This window comes from Buteo buteo, chromosome 1, assembly GCF_964188355.1.
Source record: "Buteo buteo chromosome 1, bButBut1.hap1.1, whole genome shotgun sequence".
In the NCBI taxonomy this organism is placed as follows: domain Eukaryota; kingdom Metazoa; phylum Chordata; class Aves; order Accipitriformes; family Accipitridae; genus Buteo; species Buteo buteo.
The window spans coordinates 14050378-14072056 of NC_134171.1; the positions used below are offsets into that span (position 1 = coordinate 14050378).

At 38.0% G+C, this 21679-nt stretch overlaps 1 protein-coding gene across 3 annotated transcripts in view; it reads left to right on the plus strand.

Moving 5' to 3' along the window:
• EVC2 (EvC ciliary complex subunit 2) overlaps nucleotides 1–16455 on the plus strand; it is a 78951-nt gene extending 62496 nt beyond the window's left edge. For all 3 annotated transcript variants that reach the window (XM_075022894.1, XM_075022914.1, XM_075022905.1), the window contains exons 17-22: nucleotides 2481–2708; nucleotides 4913–5130; nucleotides 6576–6663; nucleotides 13411–13604; nucleotides 14497–14598; nucleotides 15081–16455. In XM_075022894.1, the coding sequence (XP_074878995.1) occupies nucleotides 2481–2708; nucleotides 4913–5130; nucleotides 6576–6663; nucleotides 13411–13604; nucleotides 14497–14598; nucleotides 15081–15354 (1104 nt within the window). In that variant the 3' untranslated portion in view covers nucleotides 15355–16455. The remainder of the gene's footprint in view (nucleotides 1–2480; nucleotides 2709–4912; nucleotides 5131–6575; nucleotides 6664–13410; nucleotides 13605–14496; nucleotides 14599–15080) is intronic.
• The last annotated feature ends 5224 nt before the right edge of the window (nucleotides 16456–21679 follow it).

Sequence of the window (21679 nt, forward strand, 5' to 3'; positions counted from 1 at the left end):
TTGAATTCTCCTCCTAACTCAAATATCCTCTATGTTTATTTGTAACTTATATGCTTACTTATTATTTAGTGTCACACACCTACATTATTCAAGATCAATTTGTTAGATTAACAGTAATGTTGAGAGACACTGTCTTTTAAGGTGGAGATTTGTTAAAGGTATCAAGAAAATGAATCTTGCCTGTACTTTGTGTCTGTAGGATGATTTCTTACTCATGTTGTAATTAGCTTAATTCATGTTAGTAGGAAATACTTTCTGAAGGTAACTTTCCATCTCTTGCATTCAAGGACATTCTAGATGATGTAATGGAGACTTTGGAGAATATCATATGAGCATGAATGAGGATATCACAAGCATATGTGGTTCCAAATCACATTTTAAATTTAGTTCTATCTACTGGATAATAGAATTTGATGATACACAGTCACTCTTAGCAGGTCCCTTATCAGTAAAATTTCCAGAGAAAATTCCTGGGCATTATGTTAAATATTTATCATCTTAGGGATCTAAAAACTTGGCGAAGTCTCCTTAAATGCTCCTTTAAAGCTAATCCTGAATAGAGTCAATAATGTGTAATTCTGATAAGCATGAATAGAAAGCTCATAAGGTTTTAATGTCTTGAGTACATACCATCTCTATTTGCAAAGGTAATCTGAGGGGCAAAATCAGGTCTTGTGCCAATGGGAAGTTGTACAGTGTCTAAAGACTACAGTTGACCTTTATAGTGTTGCAGTTCACGCTTGCAGGACAAATACTGTTGGTCTTCGTTATTCTTATTTTATAGACTGGTAAAACTGTAGAGAAAGACTGCATGTATAAAGGCATACCACAGGATGCCTAGCGTGCTAAGATACTAACCATGTACGCATCTCAGTTAAATAGGGATGTTCATCTCTGCCTGCTCTTTAAGATAGAGGCCAGACTTGATGGGATGAATACTTTTCCATAAAATGCAAATGTGAGTACTTGATCTCAGGTGACACAGTGATAGTAAACTTAACCAAAGTTATTTAAAAGTTTTTGAGATGCCTCCTTTGATGGCTGTGGTTCTTCCATTCTGTCACAGGCAGTAGTTACTTGAGCATTGCTGTTAAAATACGTAATACTGGAAACATCTGAAAATGCTGATTTCTGAAAACTTTTTTTTTTTCTTGGTACGCTGTGAAACCTATCAGATTAGATTTGTCAGGACCAAAAGAGAATTTAGAGATGGAGTGAGGAAAAACCCTGCCCTCTGATACCCAGCAGTGTACAGAGGGGCTCTTTCTGTGCTTAGCTTTATTCTAAATCCAGTGTGTAGGGCAGCAGTTGATACCAACACCAAGCAGTGGAGTTGGAGCTCTTGTGGTTGCATGTGCTTTCTCTCTCTGTGTCTTTTCTCTCTTACAATCCAATTTCTGGGCCCATGTGGGTAATACAGGGAGAGAGAATAAAACCAAACTGATAATTATTTAGTGTCTTTGAGGATTCAGCTACCCAAATGTTAGATACACAGCGTAGCCATCAATGTCTAACCTAGACATCCACACTTACACATCAGTGGAAAAACATTTCTCAGGATACAAAACGTACTGAGAAGTGCCTTTTCCTTTTCTTTGTCTATAAAGGGAGCGTAGAGTGACAAGCTCAAATGGAAGCATCTAAGGAGGGTAGTTACAGCTGGCTACTATCCACATTGTCCTGCAGAAAAATGGTCACAGTGGCAACATCACTGGTGGTGAATGTCAGTGGTAGAGCATGGAGAGCTCATCAGTCACGTTGCATTTGGTCATGTGCTTGCACGCGCCGTGCTTGCCTTTCACCCTTGGATAATTTCTGTGAATGTCCCATCAGATGTGTGGCAGCAACATAGTTGTTGAGTTAAATCATTTTAATTTAATCCTGTTTGATGTCCATTCAATCCAGTTTTAATCTTGTTTGATATCCATTACCAGTAGACTCTTGATTTACAGTTTAACTTTGTTTTATATAAGAAGATTTTTGTTTATTTGCTTAAAGAATAGTAGGTTGAATTTCATTGGTCAATATTAACAGTCACTTGCTGATTTGAAACTAAATACAGTCTTTCTATAAATTTTGTATTTTTGCTAAACAGAAGGATGTATTTTATCTTCCCATTTAACCAATCACATGGGTAAGCATAGGTTTATTTCTATTTTTAGTTTTTATTTATATTAAAAATTATATAGACCCTCAATTTTAGGTTAGTATTTAATTTATGACTACCCTAAAACAAAGCCTGATCTCTTTGAAATATCTGACCTCACTGTAGTAATTTTTTTTGATCACTTAAACACAGTAAAAGCTTGGAATTTAATGTTAAAAGCACTTTCTAAAACAATGTATTACATTATAAGATAACAGCATTGATTTCTTTGCTACTTTAATCCTGCTTGTTAGTTCCAGAGTAGTAAAATCATGAGCATGCATGTCACATTTTCTGTTAATCTTGTTATCTTTTATGTTTTGGTATTTTTTAGGTTAAATATGAGTTGCTGCTTGAGAAAGAATGTCAGCTGCGTGATCTGGAAAATAAACTTGGAGAGTATATTGCTTCTTTAGCCTTTCAGAAGACTGTTAAAAAATCCAAAATGCTGGAACTGTATACTGCTATCATAAGCATTCAAGCTTTGCTCTTTGAACAACTGAGCACGTCAAAAACCCTGTCAAAATTGGAATGTATTCAGATTTTAGAAGCACATAATCCTGTAAGTAATGAAGTTGTGAAAAGGAAAAATTCATGTTAGGAGACAGCAACTATCACAGTAGCTTATTTGACTTTGATTTAGCTGTGCTGGTTTGCAGTTCCTGGTGGTCCAGCCTTTAATTTCTGTGGTTATGTGCACTTTAATGCACTCAGTAAAAGTAAAGAGAAGGAAAGTATTAGAGCCAGGGAAGATTGTGTATTATTATTTATTTTTATTATAGTAGGATCCAGAGATCTACAGGCAGAAAGAGCAGTATTTTTGTGGCTAATTAATATTAAATTTTTAATGATTGCAAGGAAGACAGCTGGAAAGTGATTGTGAGTCATGACTGGCATAGTGTGTAAATAGTCATGACTCTGTTACAAAACTGTTCATGTTATAGTGCTATCCATATAGTAAAATCCATAACCACATGATATGCTTCAATCATTGCGTTTTTAGAGATTATATTTATACAGCCTCCTACCTGTCTTATCTCCCTCCAAGCATACTCATGCAGTTTAAATAGTAGAAACTTCGGAAAGGCCTCTTCCCTTCATCATATTTATTACATACTTGGTATGTGCCAGTTTTCTAATCCTTTTTTAATACTTCAGTGCTCTGTATTCATAAGGATTATTTTTTGTTACATCTGCTATTTGGAACCATCCAAGTGAGGCTTGGGAGAGCACTGGAGTAGAACAAACAAAATGGGTTTTTAAGAGCAAAACCTCTTTGCTAGAGGGCATCATTAGACAGTTATTGCTGTGAAAACTCCTGGTTAAATTTTAATGCTGTCATCTCTACAGTTTCTCTGAGAATGGCAGTTAGAATGCTTAAACGCTTCCAGTTTTGCTTAAATTTGTATTGGATCTGTACGAAGTAGTGAAAGTTGTATGTAGATAGAGTATTAAAACTAATTTAATCTGGAATTATTGCCTTTTAGGTGCTAAGTGCAAGGGGGGTCTGCAAAGAGATTGCTTTTAGCTTCTCTGTCCTTGAACAGATGAAGAAAAAAAATTGAAGGAGAGGCAGAAGAGAGACCTAGAGTAGCTAACACTGGATTCTTTATTCAATGTGCAAGAACTGAGTTGAGCCCTATTTTGGGGAAAAAAATTATTTTAGGCATTGTTTAAAGTGCCTGTTAGGCTTGGTTTACAGGGACTGTTTCCTGGTGATCAAACCTCTCTCTCTCTTGCTGTGTTTTTGTCCAACTCCTTTGTCTCAGTAGCTGGCAAATTTTAACACCTGTTACTTTAAAACAAATATATCAGATTACACAGAATTCCTTAATGCTGATGACATCAGTGATAGTTTTGCCAATCAGTGAAACAAACATATCTGGCTATATGTGAATTTGCTTCATTCCCTTAGAGATAAGAACTTAATACTCAGTTTTGGTCTTAGGAAAGTGAATCTAAAGTCAAATCTTGCTGACCAGGGAGCAGACACTTAACTTGGAGACACCATGCTCCAATGAATCTGTAGTCTGAATACAGCTGATGAGGTGGAGGAATAGATGAAAATTCAGCATTTTCTCCAAGGTACAGGTTAGGAAGTAGGGCACTGAGATACTAAGCAACTTAAAGCTTGAGGTCAGACAACAATATTGGAAAACTGGAATATGAAGCCTTCTTTGTGATGTCTAGTTTGATTCTTTGGTCAAAGAGAGATCTTTGGCATTGAGGGATCCAGTCCACTTAAGACTTCAGGTTTCAACCCTTTGATTTTTACAGCATTGTATTTTAACCCTAATTTTATCACACTAAATGTGAATTATTTTTAACTTCAAACCTCTTTCATATTAGTTGTTGATTCAGTATAACTAAAACTAGTGAGAGTTTCTCAAGCTGTTTCAGTAGCTTTATGCAGCTTATAGATGAATTCTAATGGTGCCATTCTTTTGTTTGGATCTCAGCCATGCTGGTAGTGTACTTTCTAGATGTCCTCTACAGTGGAAGGTTTCAGAGAGCATCAGCCTTTAACACAATGAAAATTGACTCATATCTTTCAGCATTGTTCTGATATTCATAGCATGCAAGTCATGTTTAGTGAAGCCACGCAATGGATTGGAAAGGGTAATGACTGCACGTGGCTGGGTAGAATGAGAAATGAATAAACCAATATCAGAAATCCTGATACCATCTTTTTTCTTCACTTCAAGTGAAATTTGTTCTTCCAAGTTAAATTATGACTTTTTATCATTATGTGTTTTCAAACTCTAGGAGATTGAAGAACTTGACAGGAAGCTGGAGTACGAGATGTTGCATAAGGAGTCAACTCAGCAGCAGCAACAGCATCTAATGAGTAGGCAGAGGTGGACTCTGGATGGATTGGGACTTTCAAGTGAAGCTGTGGAAACGAATGCAGACAGACAGGTGACAGTTCTGCTAAGACAGGCCATGAATAAATGTAGGCAACTTATAAATCTGCACCAGCAAAGGTAAATGCTTTGATCTTAGGTTTTACTAAGTTACTGCGATCCTTTTAGACCATAAGATATGGAGAAACAGCAGCCTAAATGTTCTGCTGTGTTGGGGAGGGACTATACATCTATGAACAGTGCATTTTTGTGATGTGGCCCAGAGTATACCCGAGGAGTCTTGGGATTATTGAAATAAGAAACAGGAAATAATAACAACTTAGTTACATACAGATTGCGATGTGTTGCAGGCAGTCACCATTTCTTGACAGGGACAGTGGCAAAATAGCAATACTCCTTAGCAGCAAGGAGAAGAAGAATTTTAATCCCGTTCCTTTGTCTCCCAGGAAGATAGGTAGGGACTTCAATGAAACCTGATCTGCTGGGGTCAGAGAAAGTAGCTGAGACAATTTAAATTGAATTTCCATCTCCACTGTCACACTGTAGACTGAATTCCCTGTCACACAATCATTTTTGATGGGATATATAAATTCTTCTCAGAGACAGGCTCAATTTCACTTTTCCCTGGCCAGTTTTTAAGTAAAGATATCAGTGACCAAAAAAAAAAAAGCCTCTTGGGAGGTATATAGAAATATCTGTCTTGTCGTGAAGGTTGCCTAGCGAAAATGGGTGATAATTTTCAAAATTACAAAGTATTGTATTACATTAGGGTTACAGGAGTTAGAAATTACATTTCCATGTGTATTGCACAGTATTAAAAGCCTACCACGTTTCAAGGTTCATGTAAGATCCTGAGAGGGTGCTTTCTATTACAAAGAGGGTTTTCCGTGAAATAGCTGATATATTAAAAAAGGCTTTGATAGGGTTTGAGTGGAGTTATTGCAGGCTTATGTCTGTTTTAATTCTGAAAGGGCTGGAGCTCTACTCGATGTAGATTAATGACTCCCGTTGCAGAAGTAGAGAGTCACTAGAAGAGCAGATAGGTTACTGGCTTGTGGATACTACTGTAGAGATATATCAGTGAAGCCTTCAAAGAAACTGCAACTAGTCTTTACCTGAAAACATAATGGAAGAAACAAATTTTGTACTTCTCCCAGGTGACATAAGGATGGCTTCATGATTGGTCCAGAAACAAAATAGACCACCAGTAGTGAGGAAGTTAACTGTTTACTGTTACATTCCAGAAACAAAAAGATCCACAACTTGCCATAAAGTGTGGTGATGAAATTTAAAGAAGAGGATGGGGACAGGTTGAATCATGTTGCCTTGGAGCAATTCCAGATTTGAACTGTGTGCAAGACCATAGCCTTAGATTCTGCTCTAATGTTTGCTTGGTGGTTCAGGGGAGAAAGGAGAAGTTGGCTTATTTTAGAAGTTATGCTGCTCACCCAACTTGGCTGACAGAAAGATATGTTTCCTGAATGAATGACTTTCAGATATTGTTTCCTATAATACAGTCATTGCGCCTGGGAAGATTTCAATGTTAATTCTGTCTTTCACTTCAGCTTGAGAGATGAGCAATGGAATTGCGCAGTGCTTGAAGATCTCCTGGAAAATATAGAAATGGATGCATTTTTGGCACTTTATAGTCAGGTAAGCATGAAATTGAACAAAGCTTCCAAGTTTAAATTACAGCTGTATCCGGAAATCAGCTTTTCTTGCTTTTTTGGGAACCATTACAAATGTAATTGGATCCAGTTCTGCTAATAGTCACTACCAGTTCTGGTGTTCATAGCCTGTATTATCATTCACTTCAGTTAATTCTGACCTACTTTGAGCCTATTGAATTTTATTGAGTTATACTTCTTTCTGTTCACTTACAAATCCTTTCCGGGGGTTGTCCTGTTGCATTTCATTCTGTGGAGGAAACTAAATTGCCTGAGTTTCTGGTTTACAGACAGATTTACAGTCTGATATCCATGTAATGAGACAAGGGTTTTGTTTAGGCTTTAATCAGTGTTAGAAATGATTTGCATTGATCGTGTTACAAAACTAAATGATAGAAGGACTGCTAGTTAAATTTTCTAGTATCATTGCGCATATTATTTCCAAAAAGAGCATTACCTCTTCAGGTAATTTGCTGTCTGTTGGCTGCCTGTCAGTGCCACAAAAGGCATTAAAAATGAATCGCTGTTGTCCCCAAATTTTATCTGCAGCCCTTGGTTGAGATGTATAGCTAGCATCAGAAAAGAGACTTGGTGTTGCAGCTTTTCACATCCAAGTATCTTGCCTGTCAGGGACAGGAGTGGTTGCAGTCACCTGTAGCATAAATTGGGAGCTTCAGAGGCCAGCAAGCCAAGGAGGGACCACTTAGACCAAGGGTCTCTCAGCTCTTCCTGTCTCTCAGCTTGTTTCTGCTCAGTTTTCTGAACTCTTTATCCTCTCCTGAGTTAGATTGCTATTTGAGGTCAGCTGCTCTCATGAAGAATTGGAGTGAGACTCCTGTATATTACAACTGTGCTGGGAGATTCACCTGGAAGGTAGCACATGTTTTCAGTTCCTTACTCTGATTTGGGTAAGGAAGGAACTGCTACAGCTGACAGGATTGTGATAATCACTTCAGTCTCTGCCTCTTGTGGGCTCCATTCAGAGCAGAATCCTTCCACGAGGCTTGCTGGAAGAGACTTGCTTCTGAATATCTGGCAGCCTGATAGCTGAGCTGCTGTCCTGGAATGGAAGATCTCACTTTGTGCTACTGAATTAAATCAGGAAGAGTGGGAATTCAAACCTTGTCTTACACTTTCCAAGAGCATCCTATCCTCTGGGCATAATAATATGAGCACCAAAACCCCATTCTGGTGTGTCTTGCAGAGTTTAACATTTGAAGGTGTTGGCTGAGGAGGTCATGACCATTGTTACCAGCCTTCTCATTTTAAGTCCAAACTATTTTTTCCCTTAGTTTTGGTTATTGTTGTTGTTATTTTCCTCTTTGTGGTTTTTTTTGTTTGTTGGCGGGGGGCGTGTGGAGTTTTTTTTCCTGTTGCAATGGCTTTTTTTCAAACCATCTTGCCACCATGTTGGCCTTGACAGTCTGGTGTATTTTAAGTGGATATGGCTATCAGGAACTCCTGAATTCCATTCCAGCCTTCACCTCCTTCTCACTGTGTTTTCTGCCCCCATGGCCTACTGCACATAGAGCTCCTAACATTTTATGGGGACTTCACAGAAATAGCATCCTGCTGACACTGCTAAAAATTTCTGCTGCAGGCCTTTGTAGGGTACTTATGACATAAATATTGGCACGATGGCCAGTTTTAATCTGATTATATCTTTATAACTTTAAACTTTATATGTATTCATTTATACTCCTTTAAAATGACTTGCATAGTGCTGATGAGGCAGTCACTATTTTCAGTTATTCAGTCAGTTGTGGAACAGTGACATGAGCAGTGACAGCTATAACTCTTTTCACAGGTGATATTAAATTCGATGCTTTATTTGCCCATTTGTAGTTGCAGTTTGCCTAATAGTTCAAGATTTCAGAACACTTTTCTAGGAGAAAAGATGATTTTTTGGTCCTGTTTAGCGTTCCTGGGTTTTTTTGTAATACAGGTAAGGAGTTAACAGGCTTGTGTGAATTATTTTGCTAAAGCATACAGTGCTTCAGATACATTTTCAATATGATAAATGTAAGATAAGTCTTACATAAAATAAACTCCATTCAACATCAGTGTTAAATACACATCAGAACAGATGTAAAAATTGAAAATGCTTTGAAGGTCCTTCGGGTTTTGCTGATCTTTCTCTGTACTACTGTGGTTTAAGTCATTAGTCTTGGTGGACCATAGTCTTGGGAATTCTTTTTATACTTTTTTTTTTTATCCCCCTAGTTCATTATATATTTATCTGACAAAACATGCTGCATCCAGAAATGCTGGCCAGTATAGAGGCTTGAAACAGCACAGACCAACTCCTCCAGATTAGCACTACCAAGACGATTTTCATAGTTTAATTTCAGTGCTTTTAAATCTGCTCTAGCCTTGCAAACTTGGACTAATTGAAGGAATGGCTGGGACCTTGTTCACTGTTTATTTAGCAATTTCATGAGCTGGCAAAAACAATCACTAAGTGGGAACTGTTAAAAGAGAGCATGAATAGTGCATTAATCTCATGTTGTGGTTCTTAGCTTGCCATGCTCCTGGGCATAGAAGGGTAGGAAGAAGGTGCATGTAACAAGCCAGCTGTTCAGCAGAAGAGTTCTTACTTTGCAAAGGATGTTGTGAATTGTTTTTCTGCTGCCCTTTGGTTGTCTCTGATAGAGCCTCAGAGTCTACCTCTTTCATGAAGGCATGAATTCAAGATGTGTGGCATGTTAAGATGAATGCTGAAGCAGGTGTGTAGGACTTGGTGGAAGCGAAGAGAGACAAACCTGGTGGCTGAGTGCTGCTGCTGCTGGTTGTGAATCATTTTGAAGGGGACCCTTTCCCAAGATACCTTGGCTCTTTTCTTAGCGTTTCAGTTCAAAGGCATTGCTCTCTTTTGTTTGGAAGTGTTAATTGTATTTATCATCAGACTGCATGGGACTAACCAGGAGAGTGCTGGTTTTGCATGTTATTGTAGCTCGTTTCTGTCTTAGCAAGTTTGATAATACTGACACTCCTTGTCCTGCATTCCCAAAGATCATACCACTCGACTGGGGGGAAGCTACAGATTGCTTTTCTACAGCATAGGTAGAAATGTTGCTCAAGTTGTTGACAATTGAATTGTCTTCCTGTGATGGTTGTTGGCTTTTTTTGGCACAGATATATTGTGAAAGAGCATCTGAAAAGCACGGCATGTATTCTGCAAGTTGAGAGGTTAAAATCATGTTTTGCAGATTACAGATGCATGCAAACAGAGTATGTCATATTTTCACAGTACCCAGTCCTCTTAGCACACTAGCAGGTGAATAATGACCCTTGAAAATTACAGATTTTGACATCTTGAAGACAGAGATTCAAGACCATCACTGTCACCTCGCTGCACTTGAAAAACTGGACACACTGTTCAGTGTATACTTGGGGGACTGTGCTCTGTGTTTAGTTCATAAGATCCCCTGAAGAAATACTTAATTTATGTAAATATGCATTAGATATACCATTGGGGTTTTTCTATTTATATTTATTTATATAAAGTGTAGCCCAGAGATATTCTGGGACATACCTTATTGAAATTCCATAAAACCTATACATATTTACCCTGCAGATAATACAAAACAAAATTTCTGTTCTTAGCAAGTATAATAACATAAATCCAATTATAATTCCAAACCTGACTACTCTTAATTCAACTGTAAAGATGTGCTTAGTAGAATAGTAATTTATTAATTTATTAAGGCTCACAGTGTAACTAGCATGTTCCTACTTTCAGATGTGCGTATCCTGTGAGCTGATATGGGAATATTTTTTTAAATCTTTTTTCCTCCTGTTTTCTTACACTTTAGAGAACACATTCTATTGGCAAGTATTAGCAAACTATAGCTATTGTACCTCTGTAGCTTACACTCATTCTTTTCTTTAAAGAGGATTTTCCCCTTTAGACTAATTTCCAGAACTGTGGATGCAGTCCTCTCTGGAAAACCAGTTAAGTTTTACTTTCCTACATTTCCTACATCCTTATAGAGGCGTATCTAGGTCAATAAGAGATTTGCTTGAATGATAGTGAGTTCAGGATCATAAGCCTCTGGCTGAGAAGTTACTTTTAAATCAGCTCATAGCTATAGCCCCAGGTACACTAGTTGCATTTTAGAGACAACAGATGATGCAGGCAGACTGTCATGTGGAAACAGCAAAGTAAGTTTGAAACACAGCATGGATTGAGTTCATTGATTCTTGCATTGGTTGTTTAAATACACACTGCTCGGTCCAAATACTTAAAAGTAATTCTGCTGTTTCTAAGCTACAGTTAATTCCTGGTTTTATTTTGACCAAGTTCAGAGAATACAAATGAGGTTATTGGTGGCGCAAGTAGCATTTGTATCCATTAGATGTTATGAAGAAAGTGAATTCCTAATCTTTGTGGTACCTTACCATATAATATGCATGAAGAATCAAACTCATTCCAGGCCAGAGGGCTTTTGGTCTGACTAGTGTGACCATTCCTGTGTTTGCATGCACATTCACTTCTCCTTCCCGCTTCTGCAAGCTGGACTAGGTACCTGTGAGCATCTGAAAGTGCTGCTCACTTTCTGGTGCATGTTCACACATCAGCACTCCCTTTGCCACACATATCCGAAACGCACCTGGCTGGTGGGCGTCTGTGCCACTTTTGGTGCTGCTGACAGCATTGTGGCACCTTGCAGGATTACTTAATCGTGAATTCTACTGTGTTAGAAAAGCTTTAAGGGTTGCCTCTCAGTCCAAATTATACTTGATGCAGAAAGGTAGGGGTCAGAGAGGAGAAAAGAACATGTAAAAGAGGAAACTATTACAGAGGAAAGCAGTACTGAAGTCATGATGTTTTGACCATCCAGATATAAATTACTGAGTTAAAGGTCCTGAGACAATTTAGCTGGAAAGGGCAGAATAGATCACAGATGTGTCCTTTTTACTCTCACTTAATGTTGTTTTTTGTAAGTTTCTAGAACAGTTTTTAAAGACCAAAAGTACAATACAGTCTGTATACAACTATAGAAATTAAAGTTAAGTGTGCGTATTAAGATTTAAGCTCTTATTTACGTTCCTCTCCAGAGAAGAAACAAATAATTTCTTGCCCTAAGTAGCCTGAACAGACATCTCTTCTGCCTAACTTTGGTGCCTGTTTAGGGTGAAAATATTGGATGTTCTAGATGCCATGTCAATTTACTAATCTCTCATCAATCTTAGGATTTCGTCGTGTTCATTCTAGTATCTCAGTGGTTTCCATGGAAATCCTGTAACAACACTGAAGAGCCCAGGAAACTTTGGGAAGTGGCTAGTTTTCCTGCCTTTTGGAGAGGAGTTCTCTGCTTGGAGAACAGTTACGGGAGGAGGAGGTGGATTGATTTCCTTATTTTGTGTGGCTGTCTGAATTTGGGTTAGGGCTGCTTTGGGGGTGATTGCTTTGTTTGGTTTTACATGGATGTAGCAGAAAGAATTGTCCTTTACAGAGCATCCTTTTGGTGAAATGGCTTCTTTCAAGGACAAAGATTCACTTAATACAAGGATTTCCTAGGTGTATTCGCTCCTCTGAAAATTTGTCATGCAAAAAAGAGGCAGAGGTCAAATATTTGCTGTGACATTTTGAATCCACTGTGGACAAAGAAATCAGCTGTCTTTCTGCATGGTGGGACTTTGTGGGGTTTTTATGTGACGTGGGCTTTGTAGTCCTCTGCCCCATCAATACTAATAGGAGGGTCTACAGAGCGGAGGTGACTCAGCTGTCGTGAGTCATCTTGGATGTTTGGCACGTTTTACCTAACTTCGGTTACCTATGTGTTTGGTTTGAAGAGACTACAACAGCGTTTTTCTGGCATTCTTTGAGGCATTTAACTTGCTTTCATTTCCTCTACTTTTTTCTTTCCATGTAGTTCTCAATATATTGTAGAGTTTTGATATTTGATACGCATGAGAAATCCACAGAAACAGCCCTGGGGACACAGTAGTTTTGACAGCAGAGCAGAAAGTAACAACGGGGTTTTGGTGTTTGGAGGGGGGCAGGAAATGGGGCTGGGTGATTGTCTAGGGAACAACTAAATTTGAACTTAGTCTATTTGAACACTCTGTGAGTATGCTTTACCACTGATTTTTGGGCCAGAAAAGAGAGGATGTATGGAAAAAAAAAACCCCACCAAAACAAAAACAGATGTTTCCTTTACCTCTTAACAAATGTTACAAGCTGTTCTCTGAGAATCTGGTGTTAGGAGAGGCTGAACAATGAAATGCTCAACCATGGCAACATGTAAATGTTGTCATTAGGTTTCAGAGGCTATTTGTTTTCCCCTAATTTTACAGACCAAGGAATGCCATATCACTTCATTACTATCTTGAAAGCATTTCTTTATAATAGTACAATTCATAAAGTAACTAAACCTGACATGCTAGAATATGGTTGCATTGTGATTTTTTCCAACGTAAGGGCATGGAGTGCATGCCCTAAGCACATATGCCAAGGTCAACTGGTTGTTTAAGATTTACATTGCCTATATCCAGAATGAAATAGACAACTATTTCAACCAATATATAATATGGGCCAGTCTGGGTAGAAGCAGTGAGCCTGGGACTATGACCACTTGACACCAAAATTGTCACCACTAAGATGATTTTCAATAATACTTTTTGTTTCTATAATGAATAATTCTTTAATGATAGTAATTAAAATTCGCTAACACTTTTTTTATTTTCAATGCTAAATTTATCTCTTTTCTACTCATTAATCCTCTAGGAGCTCCGACTGGCAGGTTATTTAGCTAAACTGACAAGGGTACCAATGGGGATGTTGCACCGGATCCTGAACTTGTTGCTGCCCTCCAGCTCACAAAGTGAGGTTCTTTCTGTCCTCAATTCCATCAGTAAATATTCAGATGGTGTTGCTGAAGGTGGCAGTAATGCAAATGAGTCTGGCAGCTGTAAGAAAAAGTAAGTATGATATATTTTGGTAGACGATTGCAAGAGAAGATTCTTGCTTTACATGTATATGTATTTATTTGCTGGACAAGCAAATTGACAGCAATAGAAAAATTCACAGATGCACAAGTTTCCTTTTGAAATATTTTTGTGGGGTAAGTGAAATATTTTAACTATAATAAATTAATTGATAAAAAATTAATAAATTTTATAAATTTATGAATCAAACAGTTATTTTCTAGATTTATAAATCTTGTTCTGATGATTTTCTTTCTATTGAATTTAATTGGAGTTTATTAAAACTTACTAAAATTATTTTCATTCCAGCTTTTTGTATTTGTAATATTCATAGCACACCAGATTTCAGGTGTCTATAGCTCCTAAAGATATAAAGGAGGTCCTCCTTTCTAATAGTGGAAGTTTCAACCTGCAGATGCCTGTCCCTTTGTAGTTCATTACTAAAGTCCCAAGTGACCACTGTTTTTTTTCCTATACTCACAGAGACAGGTAGTCTCCCAAGAGCCTTCATCCCTCCAGTTTATCCCTGTTAAGACCAGCTGAATAGCTGTGCACCTAATACCGAGAGGTGCTCTGGGACCCTCGCTCCCAACTCCCTGCCATGACATGGGAAGGGGAGAAAAGCAGATGTTGTAGCACTGGGCCCTCTAGTTGTCAGACGTGAGTTGTCAAGGAACAGATAAGGGTCCTTGGGACCATGCCCTGAGGTGTGATCTTAGCTGATTTAAATGATTTGTGGCAGGGCAGCAAAAATACTTGACTGCTCTTACTGACTGTCTTCATGGTATTACTGTCATGGGTTTGGTAGCTAAAATCAGAAAGGGGAGGGAAGTGTGTATATTTGGGGATTTGCTGCTGGGAATTTTTTTCTTTCCTGCTCCTTCAGGAAGAACCAAGAGTTGTGGCAAGCACTGGAGAACAAAGTAAGGCAAGATCTGATAAACAGAAGTTTGGAAAAGATGCCTTCTTTAAACAAGAGAAAAGACAGGTGAGGAGAAAACAGGAAGAAACGTATGATTTTTTTTTTTATACTTCATTTCATCTCCAAAGGTTCCTCTTATATACATTAGAAATCAGAAAATAAGTTCATATATACGCCTTTTCTGACACTGTTCTGCTGTTTGGTGCTTGTGTTTCCTACAACATATTGGCACATAGTAAGCAATAATAGTAAATGCCTAAAAAGACTTTTCCATACATATCCACAAAATTCACACATTTTTCATAGATATTGCCCATATTCCCTATGGTTATTTATTATAAGGTTATCTTTCCTTATGCAATTTTGTATCTCATAAAATGATACGTAAATTGTTGGGGATTGGAATGGAAATTACAATTCTGTCTGTTGAAATATGATTTTCTTTAGCTTCCAAAGTCACCAGTTCTATGTCAGGATATGATATAGGAAACTATGCTTTTTTTTCCCTAAGTTTTGATTTTTCAATTCAATTTTTTTCATTAATGTAGCTTGATAAAGAAGAAGCAACTTGCCCTCTTGGAAAAAGCATCATTCATCCATCTTGGATGTTCGCCTACACATCCTCCTATGGAACAGTCTGATCTACCTGTTCCTTTGGACACTGTAACTGCTGAAGCCATAGAGCTGTTAGACACAGGGGAGAAGGTATTTTTGTTCCGTGAGCCAAGTGATCCAATAGTTTCTTTGCATAATTATCCAAGGAAAAAGAAAAAGAACTTTCTTAATTCCAAAAAGGCTGCTCGTGCAAATATGGACTCGTGAGGGCAACTTCCATTCAAAGTATCAATGAGGTTAGAGGAAGTTTTTTAAAATTCAGTAAAATAATGAGAAAGAATGAAGTGTGCAGTTTAAATAACATGTGCATAGCTTTAATCTCATTTGTCTTACATTGTAAATAGCTGTAATTTCAGAATGGCGCAGTTAGCAATGTGCATTGTGCATTTTTTAATTCTTGTCAGCGTATGATGCAGTAGATGAAATATGGATGTTTTATGATGCACATTCTGGCAGGCAGGATTCAGTGTTCCTTCAGTACATTTTGATCATTTTTGCACTGATTTTACTGTAGCTGTATTTTCATAATTTATACAGAAAGGTTATTTATTATATAAAGTAAGTACTGATTTACAATTCTTGTATTTATATATTCTTGTAATAAGCTGCGGTATAGCAGATGACATGAAGAGGTGAAGTGGACAACCCATAAGTCCTCTGTTCTCTGATTTTCTGTTACTCTAGCTAATTTACTGTTTAATGTCATGTTTTTAATAGGCTTTGAATGTTACTTCTGCAGTCTGTGTTCTGCAGTGATAGCTGGTAGTCCAGATCTTCAGCATATACATATGTACTTAGCCTTACATCCTGGAGTAACTTCAGCTTTTTGCTATTGATTCTAAACTTACTTCAGTTGAACTATGAATGTGGCTACAGTTCAAAACTGTGTTAAATATTTGCAACCTGTTGCAATCATTTTTTTGGTAAATGAATATCATCACCGTTGCTCAGTAGAAAAGGGAAAAATGTAAATGGGCATGTAATACTTTCAGAAGTTTCTTTGATTGCAGTGCTGCCAACTGTCACAATTTTAGGTTGGTATTTTTGAAGTTCTTATTCCTGGATTTCTCTAAATTGATGAGAATATCATTTTACATTTGAAAAAGAGTTAATTTTTAAACCTTTCTAGTTGACAGAAAGAAGCCTGTAAATATGAACCCTAAAAACAGGAACAGGAAAAGGCTAATTAAAAGAAACACATATATTTGTTAATATTTCATGGTATTCAAGCCTGTTTTGAGGGGTTTTAAACTGTGTTTGAATGCTATGCTCTGAGGGTACTGTGGACATATATTTTGCAATTTTTCACGTATGGAGTTTCTGTGTCTTTGTATTAATAGGGTGCCAATTTCATTTTAAAAATTAAAATGTTGCAATGTATGTGTGTCTGCAGTTGGCATCTCTTCCAAGTGGAAAAAAACATTATTTTTTTTTCCGCTTCTCTCGCTTGACAAGTTTAAATATTCATCCCACAGTAAACAACAATTAGTGTTTCATATCGCTATTAGCATTAGAAAATGTATGCAGCAATTAGCCTGATAATCCTAATTATTTTTTGATTGCATTCTTCAGTCTTTTCATAGAAGTCATCGCTGTCACAGAAAGAGGAATCTATCAGGGTTGTGGGAGTTCGGAGTCGCTACATTTTAATGCATCCCCAAGGCGTGGGTAGGTAAAGGTAGGGTCTGTCCTATCTTGGAGGTAGGTCAGAGCTGTATGGGAGGAGGCTCAGGTGTTTCAGAAAGGGGTTTGGCCCTATGCAAGAAGAGCCAATAGGAAAACCTGAGCTGTGCTTGGGGCTGCAAGGAGCACTTGAAAGCTGAAGTACCCTCTCTTGAATGTGAGTCTTTTCCAAGGTTTCTTCACAAGCCCAGACTCTAGGCTGTTATAATATAAAAGGAAAATGACAGTACTGAGCACAGATAAGACAGTGGGGCCAGTAGCTTTAATCAGTTAAAATAATAATACAATGCAACATCTGAATATTGATTGCAATATCAATTTATTATTCTTAACAGATAACCTGTATGTCTAATAATAGAAAGCTGATTTGTAACTCTCACACATCTCATCACAAACTGGAAGCAGCTCAGTGATTGTAACTATTCTAGCAGGGAAAGTCATCCCTGCTATGAATCAGTTTCGTTTCATGCAATACATATTCAAAGAAATTACCAGATCTTAACATCTCTTGTGCCTTATGAAAGAAGTACTACCTAGGTAATAGCCCACTTCAATAAAGAGTTGACTTATGTTCAGCTTTGAGTCACTCAGAGGACAGAGGAGGGCCAGCTGTTGTGTGTGCAGTTCTGTGTGTGTACCATAGGTATTAGCATCCATATTTCACAGCTGAAGTCTTCCAAGGAATGTGTGCTGGACAAGCCATTCAAATTAAACCCATGTGGCTTCATAGTCATCAGTAAAATAAGTAATATAAAAGGCCAAAGTCTTCAGGATTTTGAACATTATCCACATGGGGCAAATTGTTCTTCATTCTAACTAAATTAACATCAGAAAGGTATACCTTACAGTCTGGCTGCACCTCTTACTTTAAACAGATGTAGGCAAATTAAAAGCATAAAAGTATCTGGTAAGGGTGCTAATATCATGCTCATTGTAGAATTGGGACTTCAAAGAAGTGCCTCATTTGTTTAGCAGCTCTTCCTGTTGGTTTCTACCTGGCTATATAATGCATTTTACTGAGATTGAAAGTACTGGAAATGAAGGACCCTCTAATTAATCCCACAATTAATTGTGTTCCCCTGGAAGTTCATTACTTCTCATCTTGTCCCTGACCGTGGCTGTTGTCTCCCCTCAACCTGAAACCATTGACCAAGGAGCCAAAATGATTCTGATTCTAAAACGTGCAAAGAACAGGCAAAAGTAGCTGTCCTTGGGCACTGATGCTTTAATCCGTGCAGTACATACTGACTTACTGTCAATGGTATAATTATTGAAGAAATTACTCTCCCCACTGAACTAGTAAACTGCAGCTTTTTGTTAGCATTTCTTCAACATGCACTTAAGTAATGTTAGCTTGCAGTCTGCACCCATTGCACAGCTGTCCTGGTTTCAGCTGGGATAGAGTTAACTGTCTTCCTATTAGCTGGTTTAGTGCTGTGGTTTTGAGTTCGGTATGAGAAGAATGTTGATAACACTGATGTTTTCAGTTGTTGCTAAGTAATGTTTAGTCTAAAGTCAAGTATTTTTCAGCTTCTGATGCCCAGCCAGTGAGAAGGCTGGAGGGGCACAAGAAGTTGGGAGGGGACACAGCCAGGGCAGCTGACCCCAACTGGCCAAAGGGGTATTCCATACCATGTGACGTCATGCCCAGTATATAAACTGGGGGGAGTGGGGGTGGGAGATCGCTACTCGGGGACTAACTGGGCATTGGTCAGCGGGTGGTGAGCGACTGCATTGTGCATCACTTGTATATTCCAATCCTTTTATTATTACTATTGTCATTTTATTAGTGTTATCATTATCATTATTAGTTTCTTCTTTTCTGTTCTGTTAAACCATTCTTATCTCAACCCACAAGTTTTACTTCTTTTCCCGATTTTCTCCCCCATCCCACTGGGTGGGGAGAAGTGAGTGAGTGGCTGCGTAGTGCTTGGTTGCTGGCTGGGGTTAAACCACGACAACACCACATCCCTTGTGCCCAGGGCACTGCCTGGGCACAACCTGGCTCCCAGTTCAGGATTTTCAGGAGGCTTATTAGCTGTGCATAGGCTCCTGAGCATTATCATTAGCCCAGCTTTCTGCTCATGGTGTGATCCCTTATGAAGGACCACGTAGTGTTTGTCAAAGCAGAGGTATGCATCAGTAGGGGACAAAATGCTAGCGCTATATAAAGACTCAAAGAAAATGATGTTAAGATATTTTGGTCCTTTTAAGATTAAATTGACACTGGAACATTTAAAATTATCAAGGTCCTCAGTGTCCATAGATTTAAACGGAATCGGTATCCACATGCTTTTGGACCTGTGCAACTATTTGCAGTGGGGTAAGTAATTATTCACCAGATTTTCTACTGTGTCATATTATGATCCTGTTGTTCATGTTGTATGCTGTAGTTTCCTCATGAATGCATTTACTGAAGTCTGATTAATTTGAGTAATGAAGTTGTTTGCTACATCTCTTAATCGAGGTTGAAACAAAAATCACAGGGTCATAGATAATAGCATGAAGCCTGCATAGTCTCCTTTAGAAAGGATGAGGCTTCAAAACATTGTTTATTCTCCTTGCCATATTTCTGGCTTGGCATGTCAGAGATACAGATAGTGGATTAGCATGCAAGACGTGTTGCTCACTCAGTTGCTTAGTTTAATGCTAAAATCAAGCTTTTATTTAAAAGATTTCATTTTAAAGATTTTTTTTAATAAAAAAGATCCCACATGGTGAAAAATGTCTTGGGTAAGATGTACACAAAATGTTGTTCTGTGACAATTGAGCTGAAAATGTTTCCATGAAACAAGTGAGTTGAGATTTCCAACACTAAGTTTCTGTTTCATTTCCCTGTCCTCAGTATTATGTATTAATTTATTATAAAGTAGGATACACATGCTAAACCTAATGAATAATAATTAATACCGAGAATGGATGACTGAATATTCTGGTAGAGACTTTCAACAGTGTGTCAAAAAGTCAATCAATTGTAAATAAAAGTGAAAACACATATATGGACCTGGCACTTCAGGAAAATGTAAAAATGGAAGTAAAAAGATTGACATTTTTGTGGAATTAATTGTTATGTTTAATAGATAACTTCATCTTCACTTATTGCTAGAGTAGTTCTGTTTGCAGATTAATTTTTAAAGTGACAGTGTCTCTTTAATAAGGTCAATTCTGCAAAATACCGGTTTGCTTTGTTTGAAGCAAGGGAAATCATGCTGCTTTCTTTCATTATCTTATATTTACCCAGTTGCTATTTTAACACCTTTATTTCTTCTGGGGAATGTTAAGTTTTTATGCTGTTATCTTAATACAATCCAGCGCCAATAATTGCACTGCCTTTCATCAACAGCTCTTGCTTCCCGAGAGACTGACAGCAGAATTTTCAAAGCACCAAACGCCAAGTCCACTCACTCAGCTGACCCAGTTCCCCCTCTGCCCTATGCCGAAATGGTTTGCTGCTGTGCTGATGTAACTGGTGCAGACGTAGTTGTGCCAGCAAAAAGTTTCTTTTCCTTACTGAATTATGAAAGCTATATTGTCACAGGCTGTTGAGAGCTGTGTGAGAGTTCATACGAACACTTGTAGCAGCCAAGCAGTATTGTGCAAGTGATGAACATTATCCTCCTAGCCAAGTGCTCCAGGTAGGATCCAGCCTTTGCCACCTTCTGCTTCTCCACTTAAGTCCTCTTCTGTAAAATGACTGGCAGCGGCCACCAGCTGAGGTCTTCAGTGCTCTCTTACCATTTGTTTTCTTGTCATTCACAGGGAGCAAGGCTGGGAAGGTCAGGCTCAACACCTGTGAAAGACTATACAGTGTGCTCACCGTTTGCCTTTGTGTTGCAGACGAGCTGTGATACAAATCGTCTGTTTAATGAGAACTGATAATGCCCATCTCTGTATTTGAGCAGTCTGTGCTTGTTGGTATATAAACCCACTAGTTATTTTTCCCACCTCAGCTGTATCAAGAAGCTTGAGAGCCGTGTTGACTGAAAGCAATTTGATTTCCCCAAGGTTCAGACATTCCCCTGTAGAGCAGGGAACACATTTGGTTATATATGCAGGGACGTGAGTTATATTTTGAAAACGCCAACTTCTTTGGAGCGTCTTCAGTTATGCCAGAGAAGCTACCTGCAGAAAAGAGACTGTGTATTTTCAGCCACTTTCGTTTGAAGGAGGATAGCTGAATAAGAAAATAAATTAAAACCTGGAAGTGGCAGGTAATGTTCCAAGCCAAAATAGCACTCAGAATATGAGGGCAGAACTTGGTAAGTTTGAGCGTTGGTGTTAGGCTTTCATCCTTGATTTTGTGTAACTGAGAATGACATCTGGTTACAATATGTGAATGGTTTTGTAGTTACTCAGCTGAACAAAAATATCCCTATGTGGAGTGTTTCAGGAGTAAAAAATTACTTCCAGGAGTATAAATTGAAAGGCCATAAGAAAATATTTTGAGTGGATAGATGTGCAATGTCTGTATTAATTTGAATAAATGTATAGTTGTTTGTCAGATCTTTCCAATATATTTTTGTTCTGCTTATGGCTTGACCATCACTAGTAATTAAATCTGGTCATGTCTGCCAGCAGATTTTTATTCATTTGCTATTGATCACTGTAATTCATCGTTCTAAAATTACCATCTTGGCTGAATCTGCGAATTGGCCTTTATGCATATTGCATGCACAGGAGTACGTTGTCGTTGCTCTTTGTATACTGTAGAAATTGGGTAATTTAGGGTTGTGTTATTGAAAGTGATCTCTTTCAAAGGGATCTCTGCTTTCCCATCCTTATGTCTTGGAGAATATCAAGGAGATACCAGGAATTAGAAGCTGTGTTTGAAAGTTTACTGGTTTAGGTC